A 26,799-nucleotide genomic window follows, 5' to 3' on the forward strand; every position below is an offset into this window, starting at 1 on the left:
CTCAATAGCCTCACGTCAAATTTGGAAAAGTTATATAAAGGAAGACAGTAATGCAGCCTTGGAGAGTGAATGCTACAGTGAAGGGTGCACAGTTGAATGAATTCTACCATCCCATCAACAAACGGGAGTCATGGGTTAACAATTAATGCCGTTCATCAGTGGCCAAACAGATTGCACAACAAACAAATGTTTATAGTTATACCAAGTCAATGAGTCGAGTTCAGAGCCACATTGGTTCAATATGTAATTCACAAATTGTTATTCCCCCACAAAGCTCCAGATGTGATATCTATGGAATGGAATGCTGCTCACCGCTATGTTTGTGCTAGAGTCCCTGGGGTAAGGTAGCATGAGGAACAATGTGATCTAAGGTGCCAAAGATTAGTTTCGCAACTTCTCCCATAGCTCCCTCATTCACATCTTTGTACTCAGCATCCTATATCCATTGTGGTCTTTTCAGAGAGGAGCTAAAAGAATGGATCCAGTGGTCAAGAAGCTTTTCTGTAGGGGAGCTGGTAGAAGGACTGGGGGCCCCGATCGGGTTGAAAGAGATAGTGGAGGGCTTGAAGGCCATGCAGTTGGGTAAGGCCCCGGGACCAGACGGGTACCCAGTGGAGTTCTACAAAACTTTCTCCGGGATATTGGGACCGGTGCTGATGAAGGTGTTTAATGAGGTAAGGGAAAGAGAGGTTCTGCCCCAGACGATGTCACAGGTCACGATTTCGATTAGCCTGAAAAGGGACAAGAACCCGGAGCTATGTGGGTCTTATAGGTCGATTTCCCTGTTGAACGCCAAACTGTTGGCCAAAATGTTGTCCTCCAGGATTGAGGATTGTGTACCGAACGTCATTGTGGAGAATCAGATGGGGTTCGTTAAGGGCAGGCAGCTGGTGGCCAATGTAAGAAGGCTGTTAAACGTGCTCATGATGCCCCCGGAAAGTAGGGAGGTGGAGGTAGTGGTCACGATGGATGCGGAAAAAGCTTTTGACAGGGTTGAATGGGATTATTTATGGGAGGTTCTGGGGCGGTTCGGATTTTGGCGGGGCTTTATTGATTGGGTCAGGTTGCTTTACCAGGTCCTGTGGCAAATGTATGGACGAACAGGACGACTTCAGACTATTTTAGACTGCACCGGGGGACGAGACAGGGATGCCTCCTCTCCCCACTGTTGTTTGCGCTGGCTATAGAGCCGCTGGCAATTGCTCTGAGGGCCTCAAGGGGCTGGTCCAGGAGGGGGAGGGTGGAGGAGGGGGGGGGTGGGGGGGGGGGGCGGGGGGGGTGGAGCACAGAGTCTCGCTGTATGCGGACGACTTGCTTCTGTATGTTTCAGATCCAGTTGAGGGAATGGAAGAAATCATAGAAATTTGGGGGGAATTCGGCCAGTTTTCGGGGTATAAGCTTAATATGGGGAAGAACGAGATGTTTGCGGTCCAGGTGAGGGGTCAGGAGAGGCGACTGGGGGAACTGCCGTTTAGATTGGTAGGGGACAGTTTCAGGTACCTGGGTATCCAAGTGGCGCGGGATTGGGACAGGCTACATAAATTGAACTTGGCCCGGTTGGTGGATCAGATGAAAGATGATTTCCGGACTTCCGGTGGCGACTATGGAGGAGTAAGTCACACATTTGGTGGCTCTCGATCCGGTCGGACTTTTGGACCTTTTCCCCCGACTTTTTTGTACTTTTGAGTGCTAGTTCGGAAGGAATAGGCACTCAGGCACTGACTCCAGACACAGGTGTATGGAATTAAGAAGCAGAAAGAATCGCAAACAGCTGAAGAAGTGGGCAAACAAGGGCAGTGTAGGAGCTGCTGCTGAGGACAATATGACCGATGTCCGGACCCCGGTGCAGACAGCCCAGCCAACAACAGAGTATCTGTTGAAGATCATCCAAGAGGGCTTTACTGCTTTGAAGTGGGACAGTTTAGACCTGATTCAGAAGTCTATCGAGCGCCTAGCATAGGCTGGATGCCCAGGATCGTACGATCCAGAAGCTGGAAAAGGCGCTGGAGGAGCAGGAGAATCACCAAACGGTGGTGGAGGCGGAGGTGGTGAGGCTGAAGGACCAGCAAATATGGCTCCTGGAAAAGGTGGAGGATCTGGAAAATAGGTCTCGTCGGCAGAATTTGAGGAATCGTTGGTCTCCCGGAGGGGGCTGAGGGAGAGGATGCCGCAGAGTATGTGGGCGGGCATGTTCCAGAACTGTTGGGAGATGATGTCTTCCCGCGCCTGGTGGAGATGGACAGGGTGCACAGGGCGCTGGCGAAGCAGCCGTGAGCGGGGTGCCCCCCCCCGCCCCCCGATCAATGGTGGTCCGGTTTCACAGGTTCCTAGACAAGCTACAGTGGGCCAAGTGCACGCAGAGCTGCAATTGGAATAACAGTATCTTGCGCATCTACCAGGACCTGAGCGTGGAGGTGGCCAGAAGAAGGGATACAGGCAAGTCAAAGAGATTCTGTTCAAGAGGCAGGTGAAGTTTGCGCTGATGTATCCGGCGCGCCTGTGGGTCACACACGAGGGACGGCACCATTACTTTGAGGAGCCCGAGGATGCGATGGACTTCACCAAGAGAGAAGGGCTGGTGCCAAACTGAGGACTTTTTGGACTTGAGTTAATAAGACATTGAGCAATGTTTACACATTTTTCTGGTGCTATGTGTTTTTCTTTTTTTTCTTCCTGGTTTTTCTGTTTCCCTCCTGTACTTGAGTTTTTGTTGGGATAAAAGAGGGAAGTTAAGGTATGTGGTGCTGGGGGCTTTTTGTGTTCGGATCAGGGGGTTGGAAGTGCCTATTACTTATTCTGTTTTATTTGATTTGCACTAGCGTTGGGGTTCTCTTTGTTTCTTGTTTTGTTTGTTTCTTTTCAGAGCAATTGCTCGAGGATGGCTGGTTTGGGGAAGTGGTGCTGATGGGCGGGGAGATGGGTCAGAGGGAGCAAAAGGTGGGAGACTTGTTGGCGCCGGAGTCAAGAGTCACCAGGCTAGCTGGGTGAGCTGTTGTACAGACCAGGTGGGGGGGGGGGGGGTGTATTTAGTTAGTTTATGGCAGGGGTTAGGTTACAGGGTGTTGTTGCTAGGGGTGGGAGGGGGGTAGTTGCTCTGCTGACGAGGAGGGACTTAGGTGCGGGATCATGGAGGAGATCGGAGGTGGGGGCTGCCAGGAGGCAGGCCAGGGGAAGCGCGATACAGGGGCTGGGGGGCGGCCGCAAGAAAGGGGATGGCTGATCGGCGGGGGGGGGGGCACAGTACCCCTCAACTAGGCTGATCACCTGGACGTTAGAGGGCTAAATGGGCCGGTAAAGAGGGCGCGTGTGTTCGCGCATCTGAGGGTGCTGAAAGCGGATGTGATGATGCTTCAGGAGACTCATCTGAAAGTAGCTGACCAGGCCAGATTGAGGAAGGTCTGGATTAGCCAGGTCTTCCACTCGGGGCTGGACACTAAAACCAGGGGAGCCGCGATTTTGGTCAACAAACGGGTGCAATTTGAGGCGGGGCAGCACAATCTCAGATGGGGGGGGCAGATTTGTCATGGTGAGTGGCAAGCTCGAGGGGATGAGGGTAGTTTTGGTCAATGTATATGCCCCAAATTGGGATGATGTGGATATTATAAAGAGACTGCTGGGGAAGATACCTGACCTGGACACGCACAGGCTGATTATGGGAGGGGATTTTAACACAGTCCTTGACCCCGGCCTAGACCGGTCATGTTCAAGTAAGATGCAGCAATGGCGAAAGAACTGAGGGGGTTTATGGAGCAAATGGGGGGGGGCTGATCCATGGAGTGCTAGTCGGCCGACAGGGAGGGAGTTTTCGTTCTATTCACGTCCATAAGGTGTATTCCCGAATTGATTTTTTTCATCATGAGCAGGGATTTGCTAGCGGGGGTGACGGACGTAGAATATTCGGCGATCGCTATTTCTGAACAAGCTCCGCACTGGGTTGAACTGCAGGTTTGCAAGGAAAGTTTTCAGCGCCCTCAATGGAGGCTGGAGGTCGGTTTGTGGCGGACGAGGCGGTGTGTGAGAGGGTGAGGAAATGTCTGCAAAACTACCTGCAGGCCAATGACACAGGGGAAGTCTCAGCGGCGGTGCTCTGGGAAGCGCTGAAGGCGGTGGTGAGAGGGGAGCTGATTTCGATCAGAGCACATAGGGACAGGACGGACAGGGCAGAAATGGACCGACTGGTGAGGGAGATCATACAGACAGACAGGAGATATGCAGAGACCCCGAGGGCAGAGCTATTAAGGGAACGACGAAGGCTACAGACTGAGTTTGGGGTGTTGTCCACAGCTAAGGCTGTGGAGCAGCTTAGGAAGGCGAGGGGTGCGATTTATGAGCACGGGGAGAAAGCCAGCAGAATGCTGGCACAGCAACTGAGAAAGAGGGAAGCGGCCAGGGAAATAGGGAAGGTAGTCGACGGGGGGGGAAACTTGGTAGGGGATTCGGCGGGGCTGAACAAGGTGTTTAGGGACTTCTATAGTAAGCTTTATTCCTCGGACCCCCCCCTGCTCTCCTTCCCCGGCTGGAGGGGATGAGACGCTTTCTGGATGAACTGACCTTCCCAAAAGTGGGCAGGGAATTGGTAGACGGATTGGGGGCCCCGATCAGGACCGAAGAAATATTGGTGGGCTTGAGGGCCATGCAATCGGGTAAAGCCCTGGGGCCGGATGGGTATCCGGAGTTTTACAAAAAGTTCTCCGAGATAGTGGGGCTGGTGCTGGCTAGGGCTTTTTGTTTTAAAATATATTTATTAGAATTTTTTAACATAATTTTTCTCCCTTACAAACAATAACCCCCTCCCCCCCCCGTAACAAAATAACGAGAAATCGCACAGAGCAAGATATGTACATGGCAAAATGATATGTTTACATAGCTTTGTACACTGGCTCTCTCCCGTACGTGCCAGTTTCCCCAACCCTTCATGTTATCTCTTGCGCATCCACCCTCCCAGGCAGTCCCCCATTCCCCCCCCCCCAGCTCCTCCCCCCCCCCCCCCCCCCCCAGCTCCTCCCCCCCCCCCCCCCCCCCCCCCCCCCGGCCGGGTTGCTGTTGCTGCTGTCCGACCTTCACCTAACGCTCCACGAGATGGTCTAGGAACGGTTGCCACCGCCTGTAGAACCCCTGCGCAGACCCTCTCAAGGCAAACTTAATCCTCTCCAGGTTTATGAACCCAGCCATATCGTTTATCCAAGCCTCCACGCTGGGGGGCTTCGCCTCCTTCCACATTCGCAAGATCCTTCGCCAGGCGACTAGGGACGCAAAGGCCAGAATGCCGGCCTCTTTCACCTCCTGCACTCCCGGCTCGTCCACTACTCCAAATATTGCTAGCCCCCAGCTTGGCTTGACCCGGACTTTCACCACCTGAGATATTGCTTCCACCACTCCTTTCCAGAACCCCTCCAGTGCTGGGCATGACCAAAACATATGGACATGGTTCGCCGGACTTCCTGAGCACCTTCCACATCTGTCCTCTACCCCAAAGAACCTGCACAACCTCGCCCCCGTCAAGTGCGCTCTGTGAACCACCTTAAATTGTATCAGGCTGAGCCTGGCACACGAGGAGGAGGAATTAACCCTACCTAGGGCATCAGCCCACAGACCTTCCTCGATCTCCTCCCACAGCTCCTCCTCCCATTTACCCTTCAACTCTTCGACCAGCGCTTCCCCCTCTTCTTTCATCTCCTGGTGTATTGCCGACACGATGCCCTCCCCGACCCATACACCCGAGATCACCCTGTCTTGAATTTCTTGTGCCGGGAGCAACGGAAATTCCCTAACCTGTCACCTCACAAAAGCCCTCACCTGCATATATCTAAAGGCATTTCCCGGGGGTAACTCAAACTTCTCCTCCAGTGCCCCTAGGCTCGCAAACGTCCCGTCGATGAACAGGTCCCCCATTCTTCTAATCCCCGCCTGATGCCAGCTCTGGAACCCCCCGTCCATCTTCCCCGAGACAAACCGGTGGTTACCCCTGATCGGGGATCACACTGATGCTCCCATTTCACCCATGTGCCATCTCCACTGGCCCCAGATCCTGAGCGTTGCCGCCACCATCGGGCTCATGGTATACTTTGACGGCGAGAGCGGCAGCGGTGCCGTCACCAACGCCCCCAGGCTCGTTCCTTTACAGGACGCCATCTCCATCCTATTCCATGCCGCCCCCTCTCCCTCCATAACCCACTTGCAGATCATCGCCACATTTGCTGCCCAGTAGTAGCTCCCTAGGTTTGGCAGCGCCAACCCTCCTCGGTCCCTACTGCGTTCCAGGAACCCTCTCCTTACCCTCGGGGTCTTATTCGCCCACACAAACCCCATAATACTCCTACCTACTCTCTTAAAAAAGGCCTTGGTGATCACGATGGGAAGGCACTGAAACACAAACAGAAACCTCGGAAGGACCACCATTTTGACCGACTGCACTCTACCCGCCAGCAAGAGCGGTAACATGTCCCATCTTTTGAAGCCCTCCTCCATTTGCTCCACCAACCTCGTCAGATTCAGTTTTTGTCGGGCCCCCCAACTCCTGGCTATCTGGATCCCCAGATACCGAAAGCTCCCCTCCGCCCTCCTCAGCGGTAGGTCCCCTATCCCTCTTTCTTGGTCCCCTGCCTGTAATACAAAGAGCTCACTCTTCCCTACATTGAGCTTATAGCCCGAAAACTCCCCAAACTCCCTTAGAGTCTGCATGACCTCCACCATCCCCTCCATTGGATCCGCCACATACAGGAACAGGTCATCCACATATAGCGACACCCGATGCTCTTCTCCCCCTCGGACCACCCCCTTCCATTTATTAGACTCCCTCAATGACATGGCCAATGGTTCGATCGCCAATGCAAACAACAGGGGGGACAGGGGGCACCCCTGCCTCGTCCCTCGGTACAGCGAAAGTACTCCGACCTCTGCCGGTTCGTCACTACACTCGCCACCGGGGCGCTGTAAAGGAGCTTAACCCAGCTGATAAACCCTCCCCCGAACCCAAACCTACGTAGCACCTCCCAGAGGTACTCCCACTCTACTCGGTCAAAGGCCTTCTCCGTGTCCATAGCTGCCACTATCTCCGCCTCTCCCTCCTCCGATGGCATCATTATCACGTTTAAGAGCCGCCGCACGTTAGTGTTTAATTGCCTGCCCTTTACGAATCCCGTCTGGTCCTCATGGATCACCCCAGGGACACAGTCCTCGATCCCCGTGGCCAGCACTTTTGCCAGCAACTTAGCACTCACATTGAGGAGCGAGATCGGCCTGTACGATCCACATTGCAGTGGGTCCTTGTCCCGCTTTAGGATCAAAGAAATTGTCGCTTCCGACATTGTCGGGGGCAGGGTCCCCTCCTCTCTTGCCCCATTAAAGGTCCTCACTAGTAGCGGGGCCAACAGGTCTACGTACTTCCTGTAGAACTCCACCGGGAACCCGTCCGGTCCCGGGGCCTTCCCCGCCTGCATACTCCCCAAACCCTTGCTTAGCTCCTCCAACCCAATTGGTGCCTCCAAACCAGCCATCTCTTGCTCCTCCACTCTCGGGAATCTCAGTTGGTCTAGGAATCGTCTCATCCCCTCTTCCCCCGCTGGGGGCTGGGATCTGTACAGCTCTTCATAGAAGGCCTTAAATACCTCGTTTATTTTCGTCGCACTCCGAACCGTGGCTCCCCCTTCCATCTTTGACTCCCCCTATTTCCCTCGCTGCCATCCTCTTACGGAGCTGGTGTGCCAGCATCCGACTAGCCTTTTCCCCATACTCGTAGGTCGCCCCCTGCGCCTTCCTCCACTGTGCCTCCGCCTTCCCTGTGGTCAACAGGTCAAACTCCGCCTGGAGCCGTCGTCTTTCCCCAAGTAATCTTTCCTCCGGGGCCTCTGCGTATCTCCTGTCCACTCTCAAAATCTCCCCCACTAACCTCTCCCTTTCCATGCCCTCTGTCTTCTCCCTATGAGCCCTGATGGAGATTAGCTCTCCCCTGATCACCGCCTTCAACGCCTCCCATACCACCCCCACCCGCACCTCCCCGTTGTCATTGGCCTCCAAGTACCTTTCGATACACCCCCTCACCTTCCCACACACCACCTCATCCGCCAGCAGTCCCACATCCAGCCGCCACAGCGGGCGTTGGTCCCTCTCCTCTCCCAGCTCCAGTTCCACCCAGTGCGGGGCGTGGTCCGAAACGGCTATGGCCGAATACTCCGTCCCCTCCACCCTCGGGATGAGAGCCCTGCCCAGAACAAAAAAATCTATACGGGAGTAGGCTTTGTGTACATGGGAGAAGAAAGAAAATTCCCTGGCCTGCGGCCTTGCAAACCGCCATGGGTCCACTCCCCCCATCTGATCCATAAACCCCCTAAGCACCTTGGCCGCTGCCGGCCTCTTTCCAGTCCTTGATTTGGAGCGGTCCAGTGCTGGATCCAACACTGTATTGAAGTCCCCTCCCATTATCAGGCCTCCTATCTCCAGGTCCGGAATGCTCCCCAACATGCGCTTCATGAATCCGGATTGGAGGGGCTCTCCTTTTCTGGGCCAGTCCCGTGTCCGCGCCTCCCTCACCCTCCAGTCATTGAGCTTCAATGAACTTATCTTGTTCTTTGTTTAAGCTAAGAAAATCTGGCTGAGTAATTCTTTACAGCCTAAAAGTGTAAACAGTAGGACCCGTACAGAATTGGCAAAGCACATCCTCTCTAAATTCAGAAAGAGTCACTTTGTAAAGTTCTAGGCAAGCGACCACACGGAAGTGATGACTGTTACAAAACTCAATATTTATTTTATCTACTAGATATAACTCCTAATCAGCAAAGGGTCTCCTGCACCTGGCCCACACTTGGGCTGGGATATTTATGTCCCAGTGAACCCTTGCTTAAAGGTGTAGCTCCGCTCCCTCACCTGGGGAGATCATAGTCAGGTGAGGTCACTGGGACTCTGACATTGCAGACCCCGTGGCCTCCAGTCGGGTTATAACACGCTGTTAGAGTCAAAACAGGTGTGGGAGAATAAGGGAGGAATTTTACCCCTCCTCACGGGGCCATAACAATACCCTCGGTGGAAATTAGTTTGGACTCTGACCAGTTTCACTGGCAATAGGGACAAAAAGGCCCAGCTAAGATAGGCTTGGATTGTTTTGTGGGGCGCCCACATGAATAATCCAGGCTCTGCCACTCCAAGCTTCATACTTTAAGAAATCACAGTGTACTGTCAGCTGAGGGAGCTCAATGTTTGAAGGCCTTTGACCAATAAGCTATATTGGGACTCCGCAGCCCGCAGACCCAACGTCAATAAGGTCACTGCCTCAAAATCATAGAGGCATGCCCACCGCAGGAGAGAGGTAGTCAGCCAGCAGGGCCCACTCGTATGGGTGGTCAGCTAGCACACTCTGCAGGTATCCAAGGCCAGCCACCAGAGCTGGTAGTCAGCTGGCATTCTCCACAGTTATGGGTGGTTAGTCAGTACACTCCATAAAGGCAGGAGGTCAAATGGCACATTCTGCAGGCACAGGAAGCACCACAGATTACATCAGCAGATGTGCTCTGCACATTAGGGAAAACAGCTTTTACTCATCAAGCTCGAAATTGGCCTCAGAATTGAGGTATTGTATGGGCGGGATTCTCCGACCCCCCGCCGGGCCGCAGAATCGCTGGGGGCAGCTTGAATCCCACCCCGCCGCCCCGATGCCGGCTGCCGAATTCTCCGGCGTCGTTTTTTGGCGGGGGTGGGAATCGCGCCGCGCCGGTCGGGAGCCGTTGGCAGTGACACCCCCGGCAATTCTCCGCTCCGCGATGGGCCGAGCGGCCGCCCGTTTTCGGCCAGTCCCGCTGGCGTAAATTACACAAGGTTCTTACCGGGGGGGGGACCTGGCTCTGCGGGCGGCCTGCGGAGTCCTCGGGGGGGCGCGGGGAGATCTGGCCCCGGAGGGGGTCCCCACGGTGGCCTGGCCCGCGATCGGGGCCCACCGATCTGCGGGTGAGCCTGTGGCATGGGGGCACTCTTTCCCTCCGCGCCAGCCGCTGTAAAGCTCCGCCATGGCCGGCGCGGAGAAGAAACTCCCTGCGCATGCGCAGGAATCACGGCAGAGGTTCTGGGAACACGCTGGCGCTCCTGCGCATGCGTCGACTGGCGCTGGTTGGCGCGACGCCAACCACTCCAACGCCGGCCTAGCCGCCGAAGGTGCGAAGCCGGAGTGGTTCACGCCACTCTTTGCCGCCGGTACGGCCCACCCGCCGGATACCGGAGAATCCTGCCCAAGATAACTTTCAATGATTCCAATTATTGGTTCCTTTTAGCATGTTCAATGTTTTCATAATTAGCCATTTACAAATATAAACCTTTGACATAAAATCTTACTGGTCCAGTTGTTTAGTAGCTTTCTGGTAAAGGGCGCACTCTTATTATAGTTAATTCTATTCTTCTGTCAACTATGGACACTGAGGGAGTTACCACAGTTCGGTGGTTCCATTGGGAAGTGCTGCTCGGAAAGCACATCACTGGTATGGTTAAAATAGACGGTGCACCCAAGTTTTACTGCCAAGCTCCTGACTGAAAGCACAAATCACAGAAACGCCCACATTTAGGTTAAAAAGGTCCTGACTGTTGATCCGTCACAAGAAAGTCTTTCCAACTCACCCCACAGACGGCAGTCTGCATTATAGCATCAGCGCCATCCTCTGAAGAGTTCAGACTTGCAGCAATAGCCTGATTGTGTAGCAGTGTGCTGAACGTTGCCCCGTCAGAATTCAATGGTAGAACATTTCGGAAGCTAAATTGACTCCTACATGTTTCACCAGCTGTACAAGGATTTTTCTGCAAGACACCGAACCCTTAAAGGAAACACATTTACAGGTGAGGATATGTTATTAGAGCTGAGCTTAGCAAAGTAAGGAAGAAGAATTTGGGAAAAGTATGCAATGAGAAGATGATGTTCACACCTTTAAGTTCAACCCTCTGAAGTTTTTTTGAAAAGTTTTTTTATTCCAATTTTCAACATTTTAAATTTTACAAAAAAACACACACCCAACATTTTAAGACACACCCAAAGCTAAGACATCTACCTCCCACCCAGTAAGAACCCCCCCCCCCTTAACAGTCGACAGCAACCAAATCTCCAAAATGAACAAACCCCAACTATTGTGGAACCCATCACTCGCAAACCGCACCCCCCCCCCCCCCCCCCCCCCCCAGGGCAAATGTCACCTTCTCCAGGGCTAATAAGTCCCCCGCCATGGCGAGACGCAGGGTAGAGAAGCTGACCTCCACCCCTACGAGCAATCAGCAAGGCAAAGCTAAGACATCTGCTGCCGCCCCTGTCTGCAACTCCGGCCGGTCCGACGTCCCGAATATGGCCTCTAGGGGACCGGGCTCCACATCTACGTACAAAACCCCGGAGATGGTGCTGAAAACTGACCTCCAGAAACTTTCCAACTTCAGACAGGACCAGAACATACGCACATGATTAGCAGGCCCCTCCCACACCGCTCACAGATGTCCTCTACCACCTCAAACAGCTGGCTCATCCTTGATTTTGTCAGGTGCGCCCCTGTACACCATCTTCAGCTGTATCAACCCCAGACTCGCACACGAGGTTGAGGGATTCACCCTCCGCAGCACCTCGCACCACAATCCCTCTTCCAATGCCGCCCCCAACTCCTTTTCCCATTTAGCCTTAATCCTCCTCCAGAATCCAACCATAAATTGCCAAGCCGCACCTCCCCCCAACCCGCCACCCCACAGACAGCACCTCCTCCTAAGCTCAAACCTGTGCTTGGCTCAAGCCTGTGATTGGGAAGTGCTGCTAGAAGGCACATCACTGGTATGGTTACAATAGACTGTGCACCCAAGTTTGCCAAGTTTGCACTGCCAACAACAGAGGAAGATTATCCCACCTCAACAACTCTGCCTTCACCTTCCCCACCAAGCTTGAAAAATTCAACTTCCGACAACCTGCCCAATCCCGAGCCATCTGCACCCCCAGATAAGTGAGACACTGCCGGACAGCTGCCAAAGCAAACAGAAGGGGGGGGGACATGGGGCATCCCTGCCTCGGTCCCTGGTGTAAAGAAAATACCCTGAATTCATATCATTTGTGCGCATGCTCGCCATTGGCTCCTTATACAGCAACTGCACACATGCCACAAACTTAGGCCCAATCCCAAACTTCTCCAAAACCGCAATCAAATAACTCCACTCCATCCGATCAAACACCTTCTCCGCATTAAACGCCACCACCACCTCCAACTTGCTTCCCTCTGCCGGCGAAAGCACCACATTCAGCAACCGCCTCACATTCAATGACAGCCTCCTGCCCTTAACGAACTCCGTCTGATCCTCCCCAATCACCCTAGGAAGGCACACCCCCAACCTTAATGCCAACCCCCTTGGCCAATATTGTAGTCTGCCCTCTTAACACCAGCCAACAGCGCCTTCTCCACCACAAAAAAAATCAATCCTTGAGAACACCTTGTGCACCGAGGGAAAAAACGAATACCCCCGATCCCTCGGGTGTAAAAATCTCCATGGGCCAACCCTACCCATTTGCTTCATAAGCCCAGCCAAAACCTTCGCCCACCTCTCCCCCCGATGGGGTCAGCGAGCACAGCTGGGACATGTCCGGCCTCGGCTCCAACACTGTGTTCCAATCACCCCCCCCAAAAATGAACGAATGATTATTAAGATTCGGAATGGCAGCCAGAGTTTTCTTCACAAACGCCATGGCATCCCAATTAGGGGCATATACACTAACCAACACTACATACCTCCCCTCCAGCGCACCCGTTACAATCATGTCCCTTCCCCCTCCTTCTGTTGCCCTATTATGTATTTTCTTTTATTCCCTTTTCATGAACTTAATGGTCTGTTGAGCTGCTCGCAGAAAAACACTTTTCACTGTACCTCAGTACACGTGACAATAAACAAAATCCAAATCCACCCTGATCCGCCACCACCTTCTCCAGTTGACACCTCACCTGCTCACCCACCAAAATTGCCAACCCCGGGCCCTACTATCAAACCCTGAATGAAACACCTGGCTCACCCAATCCTTTCTAAGCTTCATCTGGTCCTTCACCCTCAGATGGTCTCTTGCCGCATCAGCTTTCAAACGCTCGTGAGGGAATCGCTCCCCCCAATCCCCTCACGTTCCACCATTCTGACTGGGGGGGGGGAACCTGCCCCCACCCCTTCGATCGCCGTCACCATTCCCCCAGGGCCCACCCATCCGGCAGGACCTGCCCCATCCTTTAGTCACCGTCAACCCCCACCCCCCCACCTTTCCCACAACCCTCCCATCCACTTCATCTTGCTAACACCTCATCCAGTATCGATCCCCTCCCCCCACCATTCACACCTCCCAGATCCATCAAAACCTGCCCAACCAGGCTCCAACGGTCACCCCCCACTGCACTCCCATTCACTAGCCAATCTTTGTTTGCTAGTGCGGTGATGCCTCCTCCCCCAAAATTCTCAGCAACCCAGCCACCATGCCCAAGACTCTCCAACATCCCCCCCAACCCCCCACCCTGCACTCCCATCAAAAGCAAACTTCAAACCCCCAGTCAGAGTGGGGAGAACAAAAGAGAAACACACAAAAAAAAAAAGAAAAAACACATAAGAAACACCAGTGGAAAAAAATCTAAGAAGAAAGAACCCAGTCCACACCATCCAAGTCCAGATCCCAAAACCCATTTCAGTCCCAGTCCTTCACGAATGCCTCCACCTCCTCCGCCGTCTCAAAATAAAAGTACGAAGTCTTACAACAGCAGGTTAAAGTCCAACAGGTTTGTTTCGATGTCACTAGCTTCTCCAAAACCGCAATCAAATAACTCCACTCCATCCGATCAAATACCTTCTCCGCATTAAACGCACCTCCATCGAAACAAACCTGTTGGACTTTAACCTGGTGTTGTAAGACTTCGTACTGTGCTCACCCCAGTCCAACGCCGGCATCTCCACATCAAAATAAAAGGCTTTCGAATTGTGAGTCACTCTCAGATTCGCTGGGTTAGGGTTAGGGTTACCTCACCCTGCTGCTGTACAGTGTCGCCTTCACCTGTCCAAAGGCCGCCACCCTTCTCATCAACTCCGCCGTGAGATCTGGGTATATACATATACCAACGCCTTCCCACTTCACCTCCCATTTCTGCTTCACCCAACTCAAACCTTCGCCTTCACATGGTAGCTGTGGAAGCAGACTATAATCGCCCTTAGTGTCTCATTTGTTTTAGGCTTTGGATGGGGCGACCGCTGGGCCCTGTCCAGCTCATTGAGTAAGGGCTCTTTCCCCCCCCCCCCCCCATCAACTTCGTGAACATGTCTGCAAAGTACTCAGTCGGCCTCCGGCCCTCCAACTTCTCGGGCAAGCCCATGATCCTCAAATTCTGTCTCCTCGACCTGTTCTCTTTGGCCCTGAGCCATTTATTGATCTCCGCCACCGTCCGCAACTCCTCACCCATCAAAGTGAACTGGTCGCTGTGCTGCGACAATGCCTCCTCCACCCCTTCATCTTCTCTCCTTGCTCCATCGACATCTTTGTCAATGCAATCTTTATCGGGGCAAGCGTATCCTCCACTCAGTCCTTGAGCTAGGTCATCATCTCCCTCTGATGTACCTCTTAAGTGTTTGGCGAACAGCCTTTCAAACGCTCCCAATACCACCTCGGTCAGAGTTTCAACTGTAATGGGAGTGGCCCCACTCGACAAACCAGCACCCACCATCTTTCCTCCTGTTGGACTCACAGCAGCACTCACCAGCGGATTTTCGCCTCGCCCTCTTCCTTCCCTGCATTCCACCGACTCCTTAGAACTTCCCACGCCAACTCATCCAAAAGGCACCCCTGAGGCTGGGCATAAAGATCCGAAAAACAAAGACTCTAGCAGGAGCCACTCAACCTACATGTCACCACTGGAAGTCCCAACCCTCTGTAGTTTTACAATGAATTCAAAGGTGTGACATTGAACTGACTGTCATAATTCAACTCGAGGGGTGGCAGGGTGGCACAGTGGTTAGCACTGCTTCCTCACAGTGCCAAGGACTTGGGTTCGATCCCCCCCACGGGTCACAGTCTGTGTGGAGTTTACACATTCTCCCCGTGTCTGCATGGGTCTCACTCCCACAACCCAAAGATGTGCGGGTTAGGTGGATTGGCCATGCTAAATTGCCCCTTAATTAGGAATTCTTTTGAAACATAAATAAATAAATCAACTCTAAATTAAACGCTGTACAGAAAAAAATCTTTTAGCTCATGAGTTGTGTGTGTCCTTTATCGGATCTGGATCGTGAAAAGAAAGTTTACCAATTCTGAAATCAGATGTCATCTTTCGCATTTCCTCATTTAATTCAATTCCCAACTTCTTCATGTTTTCCAAGCCATCCTGGACAGAGAGGGAGAGGTCCGCAAGATAATACAGATCCATGGGATATTCCTTAGCTTTCTGAAAATGCAGTGAGAAGGACTGGCTTTCTCCTGAAAAGAAACAAACATGTTCGTGATAGAAATTCATAGATATAAGACATATAAGTGTTATCTACGAGAAGCACTGCAGTAATTCACCAAGACTCCTTCAACAGCACCTCCAAAACCCACAGCCTTTACCACCCAGAAGGGCATGGGCAGCAGATGCATGGGAACACCATCAGCTGCAAATTCCCCTCCAAGTGATACACCCCCCAGACTTGGAATTATATCCCTGTTCCTTCCCTGTCACTCAGTCAAAATGCTGAAACTCCCTACCCACCAGCAATGCGGGAGTACAAATTTCAGTGGCTCAAGAAGGTGGATCGTCACCACGTTTCCAAGAGCAATTAGGGACCAGCCATGTTTGCTGGCCTTGCCCAGGTCCTGTGAATGAATGAAAATGACCAAATTTGCAAGATTAACAGTGCTGAGAGATTTCTCGAAGAGGTAGTAATTCTGGCAGAAGTTGGTGGAAGTCCGGTTTCTTAATCAGATGGTTGTGATTTCATGCGCCACTTTTGAACATGAGCAAATTATTTAAGCTTACACTTCAGTGAGGTACGGCAGGAATGCTACTTTTTCAGAGTTGCCCATCTTTAATTTATAATCAATATTAAAGATTCATTTGAAGAAATGCCATGGGACCCCGAGCCAGGATTCTTCTCCATAATGCCACCCAAAGGTTGTTTGGATTGTAGCTCAGGATGATGGAAAATGCAGATGGGTGGTCCCATCCAGCTTATCATCATGAATGTAATTTTCCACTTACTGCCAGGATGGCCACTGAATGTAAATAGCATTGATGGCACCGGACTTATGTGCCTAGCATATTTCCCTCTCATTGATCCCATTTACCTGTACTCCCCAGAACCAAGATGAACAAGGTAGTGGTAAACCTAAAGAATGGTGCTGGGTTCACCCAAAAGCCAGAGAGAGGGAATTGAAGCCATTCTAATGGTCTACTCTCCCTCTATTTATCTTCTTGTATAAGCCTTGATGCCAACTGAGGGCTTCCATCATATTCCAGTCATCAGAGCTTTTCCACACTTTTCACTGTCTGGCTGTCTCTCCTTGGGATTCTTGGATGGACAAGAATATCCTCTCTCCTGGCAGTGTTGAGCAATGTGTTTTATCGTACATGTAGTGTTCAATGGTTTCACTGATCCATGTTTGATTATGTTAGTCGGTTCTCTGCTCTATGAGTGTTTGTTTGCTTAAGCCTGTGGGTGGAACTAGAGAGCTAAGTGACTGACATCACACAGAAAGTTCCAGAAAGATCTGAGGCTCTGAGCTGAGACCATGAGTGCACCTAGAAATCCTGCGAGTTCTGAGATAATTTAAAGTAACGTGAATTAACTGTTGCAAATTTGAAACCTCTGCATTGCTCAGAGATGAAGCAGACATACAAGATATACAGCAACCTGGTGAATACATAACAAAAGTGATGATGAGGATGGTTAAGAAAAGATAAAAGTTTCCAGCTCCGGGGTAATTTCTTTCATCATTGGGAGGTCCTCCCATGTTGTGAGAAAGAGGAATTTCGGGCTTCAAAACCTACTTGCTCGCTCCATGGAGGAAAAGTCCAGATGTAGCGGTGATCCGCAAGAAAGCGATACTTGTAGATTGCCTTAGAGCAGAAGGCCAGTGAATATTCAAGCAGCTCACAAAAGATACGTCTACATTTGATGTGACCGTAAATGCTCTTGAAATATATTTCAGGCCAAAGAAAAGTGTGAGGTTTAAATGATATACAGTCTGTCAGAGATCCCAGGGAAATGGTGAGCCCATTAAACCAGGGTTTGCCAACCCTTTTGAGCCGGGAAACCCCTAGTGATGTCCCATGAGCATTGGGGAACCCTAAGCATTTCCATAATGTTGACACCCCCTTTTTTGCTGTGAATGGTGGATATCGAGGGCTCAAAACAGCAGATGCGCTAGGAGGCATATAGAATGTGCAAGAGGGAACTTAAAAAGGAAACTAGGAGAACAAAGAAGACATAAAAGGATACTGGCAGGTACATAAGAACATAAGAACTAGGAGCAGGAGTAGGCTATTTGGCCCCTCGAGCCTGCTCTGCCATTCAATAAAATCATGGCTGATCTTTTTGTGGACTCAAGCACCACTTACCTGCCCGCTCACCGTAACCTTTTATTCCTTTACTGTTCAAAAATCTATCTACCTTTGCCTTAAAAACATTTAATGAGGTCGCCTCAACTGCTTCACTGGACAGGGAATTCCGCAGATTCATGACCCTTTGGGTGAAGAAGTTCTTCCTCAACTCAGTCCTGAATCTGCTCGCCTTTATTTTGAGGCTTTGCCCCCTAGTTCTGCTTTCACCCGCCTACTGAGCCTCTCCTCATAAGCTAATCCTCTCAACTGCAGAATCAACCTAGTGATCTCCTCTGCATACCCTCCAGTGCCAGTACATCCTTTCTCAAGTAAAGAGATCAAATCTGCACACAGTGCTCCAGGTGTGGCCTCACCAGCACCCTATACAGCTACAACATAACCTCCCTGCTTTTACACTCCATCTGCCTAGCAATGAAGAACAACATTCCATTTGCCTTCTTAATTATTTGCTGCACCTGCAAACCAACTTTTTGCGATTCATGCACAAGGTAATATAAAGGAAAATCCAAAGTTGTTCTATAAGTACATTAAGGGTAAAAGGATAACCAGGGAAAGAGTAGGACCAGTGGTCATTTGTGAGTGGAGCTGATGGTAGGGTTTTAAATGGATACTTTGTGACAGTGTTCACTCGTGAGAGGGACAATGTGGGTATAGAAATGAGAGGGAAGGACTGGAACAAAATTAAAGAGATTAACATAGACAGAGAGGAGGTTCAGAGTGGTCTGGCAGGCTTAAATGTAGACAAATTTCCAGGGTCAGACGAAATATATCCCAGGCTATTGAGTGAGGCAAGGGAGGAAATAGCAGGGGCTCTGGCAATAATTTACAATTCCTCTCTGGCCACAGGAGAGGTGCTGGAGGACAGGAGGATAGTCAATGTGGCACCAATATTCAAGAAGAGAGGAAGGGATAAACCAGGAAACTACAGGCCAGTCAGTCTAACCCCAGTGATGGGGAAACTATTGGAAGCAATTCTGAGAGATAGAATGAATCTGCATTTGGCGAGGCAGAGGTTAATCAAGAGCAATCAGTATGGTTTTGTTAAGGGGAGGTCATGTCTGACCAACTTGATGGAGTTTTTCGAAGAGGTGACCAGGTGTGTAGAACATAGAACATAAGGTGCAGAAGGAGGCTATTCGACCCATCGAGTCTGCACCGTACCACTTAAGCCCTCACTTCCACCGTATCCCCGTAACCCAATAACCCCTCCTAACCTTTTTGGCCATTAAGGGCAATTTATCATGGCCAATCACCTGACCAGCACATCTTTGGACTGTGGGAGGAAACCGGAGCACCCGGAGGAAACCCACGCAGACACGGGGAGTACGTGCAGACTCCGCACAGACAGTGACCCAGCGGGGAATCGAACCTGGTGCCCTGGCGCTGTGAAGCCACAGTGCTAGCTACTTGTGCTACCGTGCTGCCCATGAAGGAATGAAGGAAATGTATTTGATGTAGTCTACTTGGATTCAGCAAGACTTCGGATAAGGTCTCACGTGGGAGACTGATAGCGAAGGTAAGAGCCCACGGGATCCAAGGAAATTTGGCAAATTGTGAGTGGCAGGAAGCAGAGGGTGATGGTCGAGGGGTGTTTTTTTGTCTGGAAGCCTGTGTTCAGTGGGGTCCTGCAGGGGCCAGTGTTATTGTTTGTGCTTTCTATAAATTATTTAGATATGCATGAAGGAAGATTTATCAGTAAGTTCACAGATGATATAAAATTTGGTGGGATGGTAAATAGTGAGCAAGATAGCTTTCGATTACAGGAAGATATAGACCGGCTGATCAGTGGCAAATGGAATTCAATCTGGATAAGTTTGAGGTGATGCACTTGGGCAGAACAAACAAGGCAAGGGAATATATGATAAACGGCAGGACCCTGGGAAAGCACCGAGGATCAGAGGGATGCATGTACACCGGTCCCAGGTAGCAGAGCAGATGGATACAATGGTTAACAAGGCTTATGGGATACTTGCCTTTCTTAGCTGAGGCCTAGAGTTTAAGAGCAGGGAGGTTATGCTGGAACAGTATAAAATGTTGGTTAGACCACAGCTAAAGTATTGTGCGCAGTTCTGGAATCCACATTATAGGCGGGATGAGATAGCATTGGAAAGGATGCAGACAAGATTTACCAGGATGTTGCCTGGGCTGGAGAGTTTTAGCTGTGAAGAGAGATTGGATTGACTGGGGTGTTTTCCTTAGAGCAGAGGAGCCTGAGGTGGGAAATGAATGAGGTGCATTCGGATTATGAGAGGCATAGAGTAGCCAGAATCAAACTTTTCCCATTGGTGGAGGGGTCAACAACCAGGGGGCATAGATTTAAGGTAAGGGCAAGAGGTATGGAGGGGATGTGAGGGAAAACCTTTTCACTAGAGGGTGGTAGGAGTTTGGAACTCATGGTCTGACAGGATGGTGGAGACAGAGACCCTCATAAATTTACAAATTATTTAGATGTGCACTCACGATCCCAAGGCATACAAAGCTATGGGCCAAGTGCTGGGAAATGGGATTAGAATAGATAGATGGTTGTTTATGACTAGCGCAGAGTGGATGGATGTTTTCTGTGTGACTCTATGACTTCAAAGAAGGTTCACGTGATAATCCTCACGCAACCCAAGGGGACAACCCAATTGATCTCCCTGTTGGGCTCATGAAATACGAGCTCCCCCGCGAGGGGCAGTGGCCTAGCAGCTGCAGCTCGTGAAACTAAGGCTTAGAAACTAGCCCGGATTGGGACTGGCATGCTCTGTAGTCCCGGCTAGGACCTATGTACAGTATGCCATGCTGCAGCCTTTACTTTTGCCTTAAGAATAAATCTATGTTACATTACCGTCTCGGGTCTCCTGAAGATTTTATAGTTCACTAGACTGATTCCTGGGATAAAAGAGTTGTCTTATGAGGAAAGGCTGAGCAGGTTGGGCTTATACTGATTGAAGTTTAAAAGAATGGGAAGTTTATATTGGAACATAAAAGGTTCTGAGGGGCCTTGACAGGCTAAATGCTTTGAGGATGTTTCTCTTTGAGGGCGTATCTAGAACTAGGAGATACAGTTTGTAAAGAAGGGGTCTCTCATTTAAGACAGAGATGAATTCCTTTTATCATAGGGACATTGGTTTGGGGGATTCTCTTCCACAGAGAGCTGTGGAGGCAGGGCCAATGGATATATACAATGCTGAGTTGTACAGATTTTTGACTGACAAGGAAGTCAAGGGTTATGGGGTTGGGCAGGAAAGTGGAGTCAAGGCCACAGTCAGAATGGCCATGATCTTATCAAATGGCAAAGCAGACAAGAGGGCCCGAATGGCCTGATCCTGCCCTTTTTGCTATGGGTAGATGTTTAGTCTCCAAGTCTCACTGGCAACTATTAGGAATGTCAGGTTTTATAAATGGTTATACTTAAACTGTCTTGCAACCATTTCAGGGATTAGACGTTACCAGTCTCAAAAAGGAAAAATTCAATCAAACCATTGCGAGTGAGAATAGCTTTGGACTGGTCCCTGAAGAACAAAGTATCCACTTATGAGACAGAATAAAGTAAAAGCATGTGAGGGAATTTTCCGTCATTTAAAAGTTAAAGGGGCATTATTTTTTCTATTTTGGAGGTTACGTTGCCAGGGGGGATAGTGTTTATTTAGACCATGAATGCTGCTTTTAGTTTGTTTATTCCAGTTAAGGGGCTTAAAAGTTAAAATCTTGTCTGGTAATCTTTCGTCAGTCACCGGAAATTCAAGTGTGCAGGGATCGTAACCCTGGGTTGGTGTCAGCTTTCAGAAGAGTGGCTTTAGGAAACCGTGCCAAGTTTCAATACTCAGTAACTTGGGAGTTTATTAGGCTCCTCTGAACACTCCCCATCAAACCAGCTTCTTACAAAGAACTGTGCCATCATAATACCACTCGAAACAAGATTAACAAACATCTGAGCTTCTAGCAGCTCACAGCCTTTTCTTTCTTTCTATGAAGTAAAGTTCTGATGGATGTACTAAGGTCGGTCCGTCCATCCATCCATCTCTGAATGGCGTCTAGTATTTGACACTTGACACTTCTCTCTTGTTAATTCTGTCATTATTCCATTGGTTTATATCGAGAAACCTAAGTGACCGATGAGTGTTAATTGTGACTGACAGGAATAGGAGATAAAATGAGACAAGTCAGCAAGCAGAGTTTACGAGATGTCTGAAAGGTCATGAGGAGGAAGAGCAAACTGTGGAAGATTGAGTTCCCCAATTTTAAGGTCCTGGGAAATGATGGGTAGAAGAAGCTACACTGAATTTTGGTTTGAACAAATGGAGAATGTCAATAGGGAAAAGCAGCATGCAAGGAGGTGGACTGGTAGCAGATAAGGCAGAAAAAGAGATGTCGTGTAATAGCATTGACAAAAGGGAGAGAGACAAGAAAGGTTGTCAACTCACTCAACCCTTTCCCTCCCAAGAAGGGGACATTGAAGGCTGGAGGATTGTCTCTCAGGCTAAAGCTTTCTCCTAATTTCCTGGGAAAGCATTTTAAATAAAAGCGGGCAATGCTCTTCATGGAGGCAGCGTTATAATTCTTGGGATTAACTTGGAAGACCCCGTAATTGGATCTACAAAGCAATTTAAACAACTGGCCAAATTCACAGCTCAGAAATTCCCGCAGGTTATAGTCACAGGAAATACCTCTGCATCGCTGTCACTGGAGTCCAGCCTTGACTCCACTAGACACTTTTAGCATCTTTGAGAGGGCACCTTAGTTACATGAAACAGATTGGCATGAGCCTTAGTTCAGGTACACATTTGGTTTCCAGCTGGCCCATGTGCCCAGACTCCTCCACCAACAACCCACCCCTCAGCCCCGCTCAAACCCTTAGAATTGTCGCTACACTACCTGGGGTCCTCACTCAAGTGAACCTCTATGGAGTGTGCCTCACCTCATTAGCCATACCCGCTTCTCAACGTTGAGCCCACACAAGGCTCATCACTTGTCTCATAAAGGCAGATGAAAAATCCCACCCAAAAATGACGGGGACCTGACGTCCCTTTCTTTTCCATGGGGACTCCATGGTTAGCTCTGCTGCCTCAAGGTGCCGAGGTCCCAGGTTCGATCCCAGCTCTGGGTCACTGTCCATGTGGAGTTTGCACATTCTCCCAGTGTTTGCGTGGGTTTCGCCCCCACAACCCAAAGATGTGCAGGCTAGGTGGATTGACCCTGCTAAATTGCCCCTTAATTGGAAAAATGATTTGGATAATCTAAATTTTAAAAAAATAATCAGCATTTACAATGAAAGGAAGGGGATTAACACTTTGAGTCGAATTATTCACCAGAAAATTACTTAAAATCTTTCTTTAAAAGTTTGTTTATATATTTAAGGAGCAGAAGAGTTAATGTGAAATAGATAACGATGACTGTTACGTCACAGACAACAGTTTTTTGATTTGTTTAATTGAATTGAATTGTTCACGGCGTTATTTGTAACTGGATGTACCTGATCGTAATTTCAGAGAAAGCTTCTGGGGTTGAATTTGTGTGAGGTCTTCCACATTTGTCTTCATCCCGCTTGCAAGGTCAGTCAGATATCGGTCACTTTCTACTCTCAGGGAACCTTTGGGATTTTCAATATCTTCTATTGGACAGCCTCTCATCCTTAAAGACTCTATATCATCACAGCGTGTCACTGTTAACTCCCCCTTCCTCAAGAATTCCTAAAAAAAAAGGACAAGCTTGTAAGCTCATATGCTTCAACAGAAGTAAAACTCAAAGGTATTTTCTTTGAGAAACGTATAATTTTATAGCACAGCAGGCGGTCATTTTGCCCATCGGTGCCTGTGACAATTTTTAATGAGAATAATCCAAACTAATCACCTTATAAAGCTATCTCCCTATCGTCATGCATCTTCCTCCCACTCAAACATTTATGCATTTTCCCTTGAAAAGATGCTCTCAGCCTTACCTATTCCCTATAGCGGAGCAAATAATTTGATCGTCCAGATGCTGCTTCTTTGAGCACCTCCTTTGTGAATCTTAGTTGTCCAACACCCTGCTCCTGGTTCAGATGAAGGCAGGAGACGTGTTTCCTGAAGACACTAAGTGGGTAAGGCCTTGTGCTGACAGCCCTCCTGCTTCTCCCTCTGCAAGCAACTCATCTTCTTTCCTGTCCCTGCTCCATCTCCCTCTGATACTGCAGTCCAAGGGGAACTGCAGCAATGGCCCCCGTGACTGGGAACAAGGGCTGTACTCAGAGATCTTTCAGTAACAACCAAAACCTTCCCTTTGTCCGGCACCACTCCTCGGAGACTTCACCATTCTTTCTATACTCTTCCATCAACCCAATACTTCCAAAAACTCTGGAAGGGCTAGTGGATAGTAATAGGTGTCTAACCTGCAACTCGGATGGATGCCTTTAACCAGCATTGGTGAGACTCACTCATGCTGCTGAACACAGCGGGGGGGGGGCGTTTACAAGAGGGTGTTTAGCGGACTGACAATGTTGAAAATGGCAAGTGGGAATCAAATCATCATTAAATGCTGGCTGACTTCATGGGCTGCTACTTGAGTCTGCACACTTACAGCACAGGCACATAATGGCCACACGATCGCCCCCAATAATAGGATGTTCAACTCACACCCAACCGCAAAGTTGGTGGGTCTCGCACAGAAGCCTTTTTCATCCTAAACCAGGACTTGCCGTGCAAATCTATGGAACCAAATTTTGCAGCCCTAATACCTTGGGCGGGAATCTCCGCGAGCCGGCGAGGCGGGCCACTCCGGCACTGAGGAGTGGCGGAATCCTCCACACCTTCAGGGGCTAGGCCGGCGGCGGAGTGTTTGGCGCTTAAGGGCTTGGAGGCCTCCGCCGGCCAGCGTGAGTTGGCACATGCGCGGAGGTGCCAGCGTGTGCTGGCGTCATCCCAGAGCATCCACAGGGGGTTTCTTCTCCACACCGGCCATGGCGGAGGTTGACAGTGGCCGGTGCGGAGGGGAAAGAGTGCCCCACGGCACAGGCCCGCCCACGGATCGGTGGGCCCCGATTGTGGGCCAGGCCACCGTGGGGGCACCCCCGGGGCCAGATCCCCCCGCGCGCCCCCCCACCCCCCACCCCACCCCTCCCCTCCCCGAGGACTCTGCAGGCCGCTCGTGGAGCCAGGTCCCACCGGTAAGGACCTGTTGCGATTTACGCCGGCGGGACCCGCCGAAAACGGGCGGCCTCTCTGCCCATTGCGGGCCGGAGAATTGCCGGGAGGTCGCTGCCAGCAGCCACTGACGCCGGCGCGCCGCAATTCCCGTCTCCGCCAAAACCCCGGCGCCGGAGAATTCGACAGCCGACGGGGGCGAGCTTCTTGCCGCCTCCCGGCGATTCTCCGACCCGGCGGGGGGTCGGAGAGTCCCACCCCATGTCTCTCTTTCTAAAGATCTTTTTGTATCCCTGGTATCTTTCTGATGAATCTATGTTTTCCACTCTCTCTCGATATATAACAGGGTACAAGGATCATAATGCATGGGTTAACTCACACCTACTATTTGCAATGCCGACAGAATGCCAACTTGGGTGTGCTTAGATAGTTGAATGATCCCTGCGTCCAATCAGGACTAACCGTGCCATTCATTGGCTGGACTCATCAGCGGGGGTGGATACTGTGAGTTGCTAGCATCACTTCAAGATAGCCTGTACTTCTTAAAAGGGAGGCACATTGTGGCTCTAGTACGTACTGCGAATTGTAGTGCCAAAGAATCTGACCTGGGAGAAAGTAAGGAATGGCACAACAGGGTGAGATTGTGCTCCAAGGTTTTCAGGTGTTGCACAGGAGGCCTGTGTGCAGGAGGTGAAAAGATGTTCTATATTCACGAAGGAACAGGAGGCCCTACAGAAAAGGTCGAAAAGCAATGGGAACAGATAGCCATGGAGGCCAATGCCAGCATCCAAGCCCCAAGAACCTTGGATACAGTGAGGCAAGGAGTTCAATCATCCCACAAAGAGTGGTCAAGGTCAGTGAATGCATCTTCAAATGTCACATCTTGCCAACTGCACCATTAGCATCAGACACTGCTCAAACCACCATACCCCCATCACCCACCGATCAGCATTCTCTATCATGCCTCATTTATTTGCTTCACCTCACCCTCACACTTTTTTATTCATTCAAGGGATGTGGGCTTTGCTGGCTAGGCCAGCAGTTATTGCCCATTCTGAATTGCCCTTGAGAAGGTGGTGGTGAGTTGCCTTATTGAGCCCATTGTGCTGTTCGGGAGCAGATTCCAGGATTTTGACCCAGCAACAGTGAAGGAATAACAATATATTTCCAAGTCAGGATGGTGAGTGGCTGGGAGGGGAACTTCCAGGTGGTGGTGATCCCATGAATTTGCTATGCTGGCCCTTCGAGATGGCAGTAGTTGTGAGTTTGGAAGGTGCTGCCTAAGATGAGTTCCTGCAGTGCATCGTGTGGATGGCATCTTGTAGGTGATGTAGGGAGTGAATGTTTATGGATGGGTTGCCAAACAAGCGGCTGCCTTATCCTGGATGGTGTCAAGCTTTTTGAGTGTTGTTGGAGCTGCACTTAGCACTATTTCAAGTCCCACATCCACATTTTACAAGCTGCACACAGTACCAGCTATTCAATCATAAACAGATTGCCACACTCACTGTCCCACTCTCCTATCTCTTGCAGAACAAGCTGATGCACAACTGGAGACAGGGGGACCAGACAGAGAGACAGATCTGCCTGTATTCTTGACCCCCATGGAGGAGACGGTGCTGACCATTATTGGCCATTGCTGAGGCCGTGACCAGCAGCAGGGCTGAAACCAGCCACGGTGGCGTTATATTGATGCCTATTCCTCCTTCTCAAATTCACTTCCCCATCATCCTACACTCTCTTCTGATTTACTTGTGACACTGTAAAGAGTATTATTATGATGAGACACTGGGTATGGAGTGGGGGGGGGGGGAACCAGTTGCCACAGCAGAGGCAAAGTGTGTCAGTTCCCCAGAGGGTTCTGCTGCAGAGGACTCACATGAGGACTCAGATGGACACCCAACAGAAAACTGCTGATGCGTACACACATCAAAATGCATAGAGCACTGGGAAGCAGACAGAAAACCCATGGGCAATGTCAAGGACCATGGAGGAGTTCAGCACCACTTGGCACAGAGCTTTTGCAAAGTTTGGAAGCCGTCCCAGCGTGGAAGAGATGGCCAACTCCATTCGGGAATTGTGAACCGGACCGTAATGTGATATCAGATGTCACAGCTTCCAGCACAGGCAGTATCCGACATTGTGCTGCA

General features: G+C 50.4%; 1 protein-coding gene across 1 annotated transcript in view; it reads right to left on the minus strand.

Annotated features, from left to right (window-relative positions):
- LOC140424846 (integrin beta-1-like) overlaps positions 1–26,799 on the minus strand; it is a 213,064-nt gene that overhangs the window by 120,984 nt on the left and 65,281 nt on the right. Inside the window, exons 4-6 of the mRNA XM_072508338.1 lie at positions 23,005–23,221; positions 15,257–15,427; positions 10,597–10,790 (exon numbers count right to left, since the gene is read on the minus strand). Coding sequence (XP_072364439.1) covers positions 10,597–10,790; positions 15,257–15,427; positions 23,005–23,221 — 582 coding nt within the window. The remainder of the gene's footprint in view (positions 1–10,596; positions 10,791–15,256; positions 15,428–23,004; positions 23,222–26,799) is intronic.

This window comes from Scyliorhinus torazame, chromosome 6 (genome assembly GCF_047496885.1).
Source record: "Scyliorhinus torazame isolate Kashiwa2021f chromosome 6, sScyTor2.1, whole genome shotgun sequence".
Classification (NCBI taxonomy): Eukaryota; Metazoa; Chordata; class Chondrichthyes; order Carcharhiniformes; family Scyliorhinidae; genus Scyliorhinus; species Scyliorhinus torazame.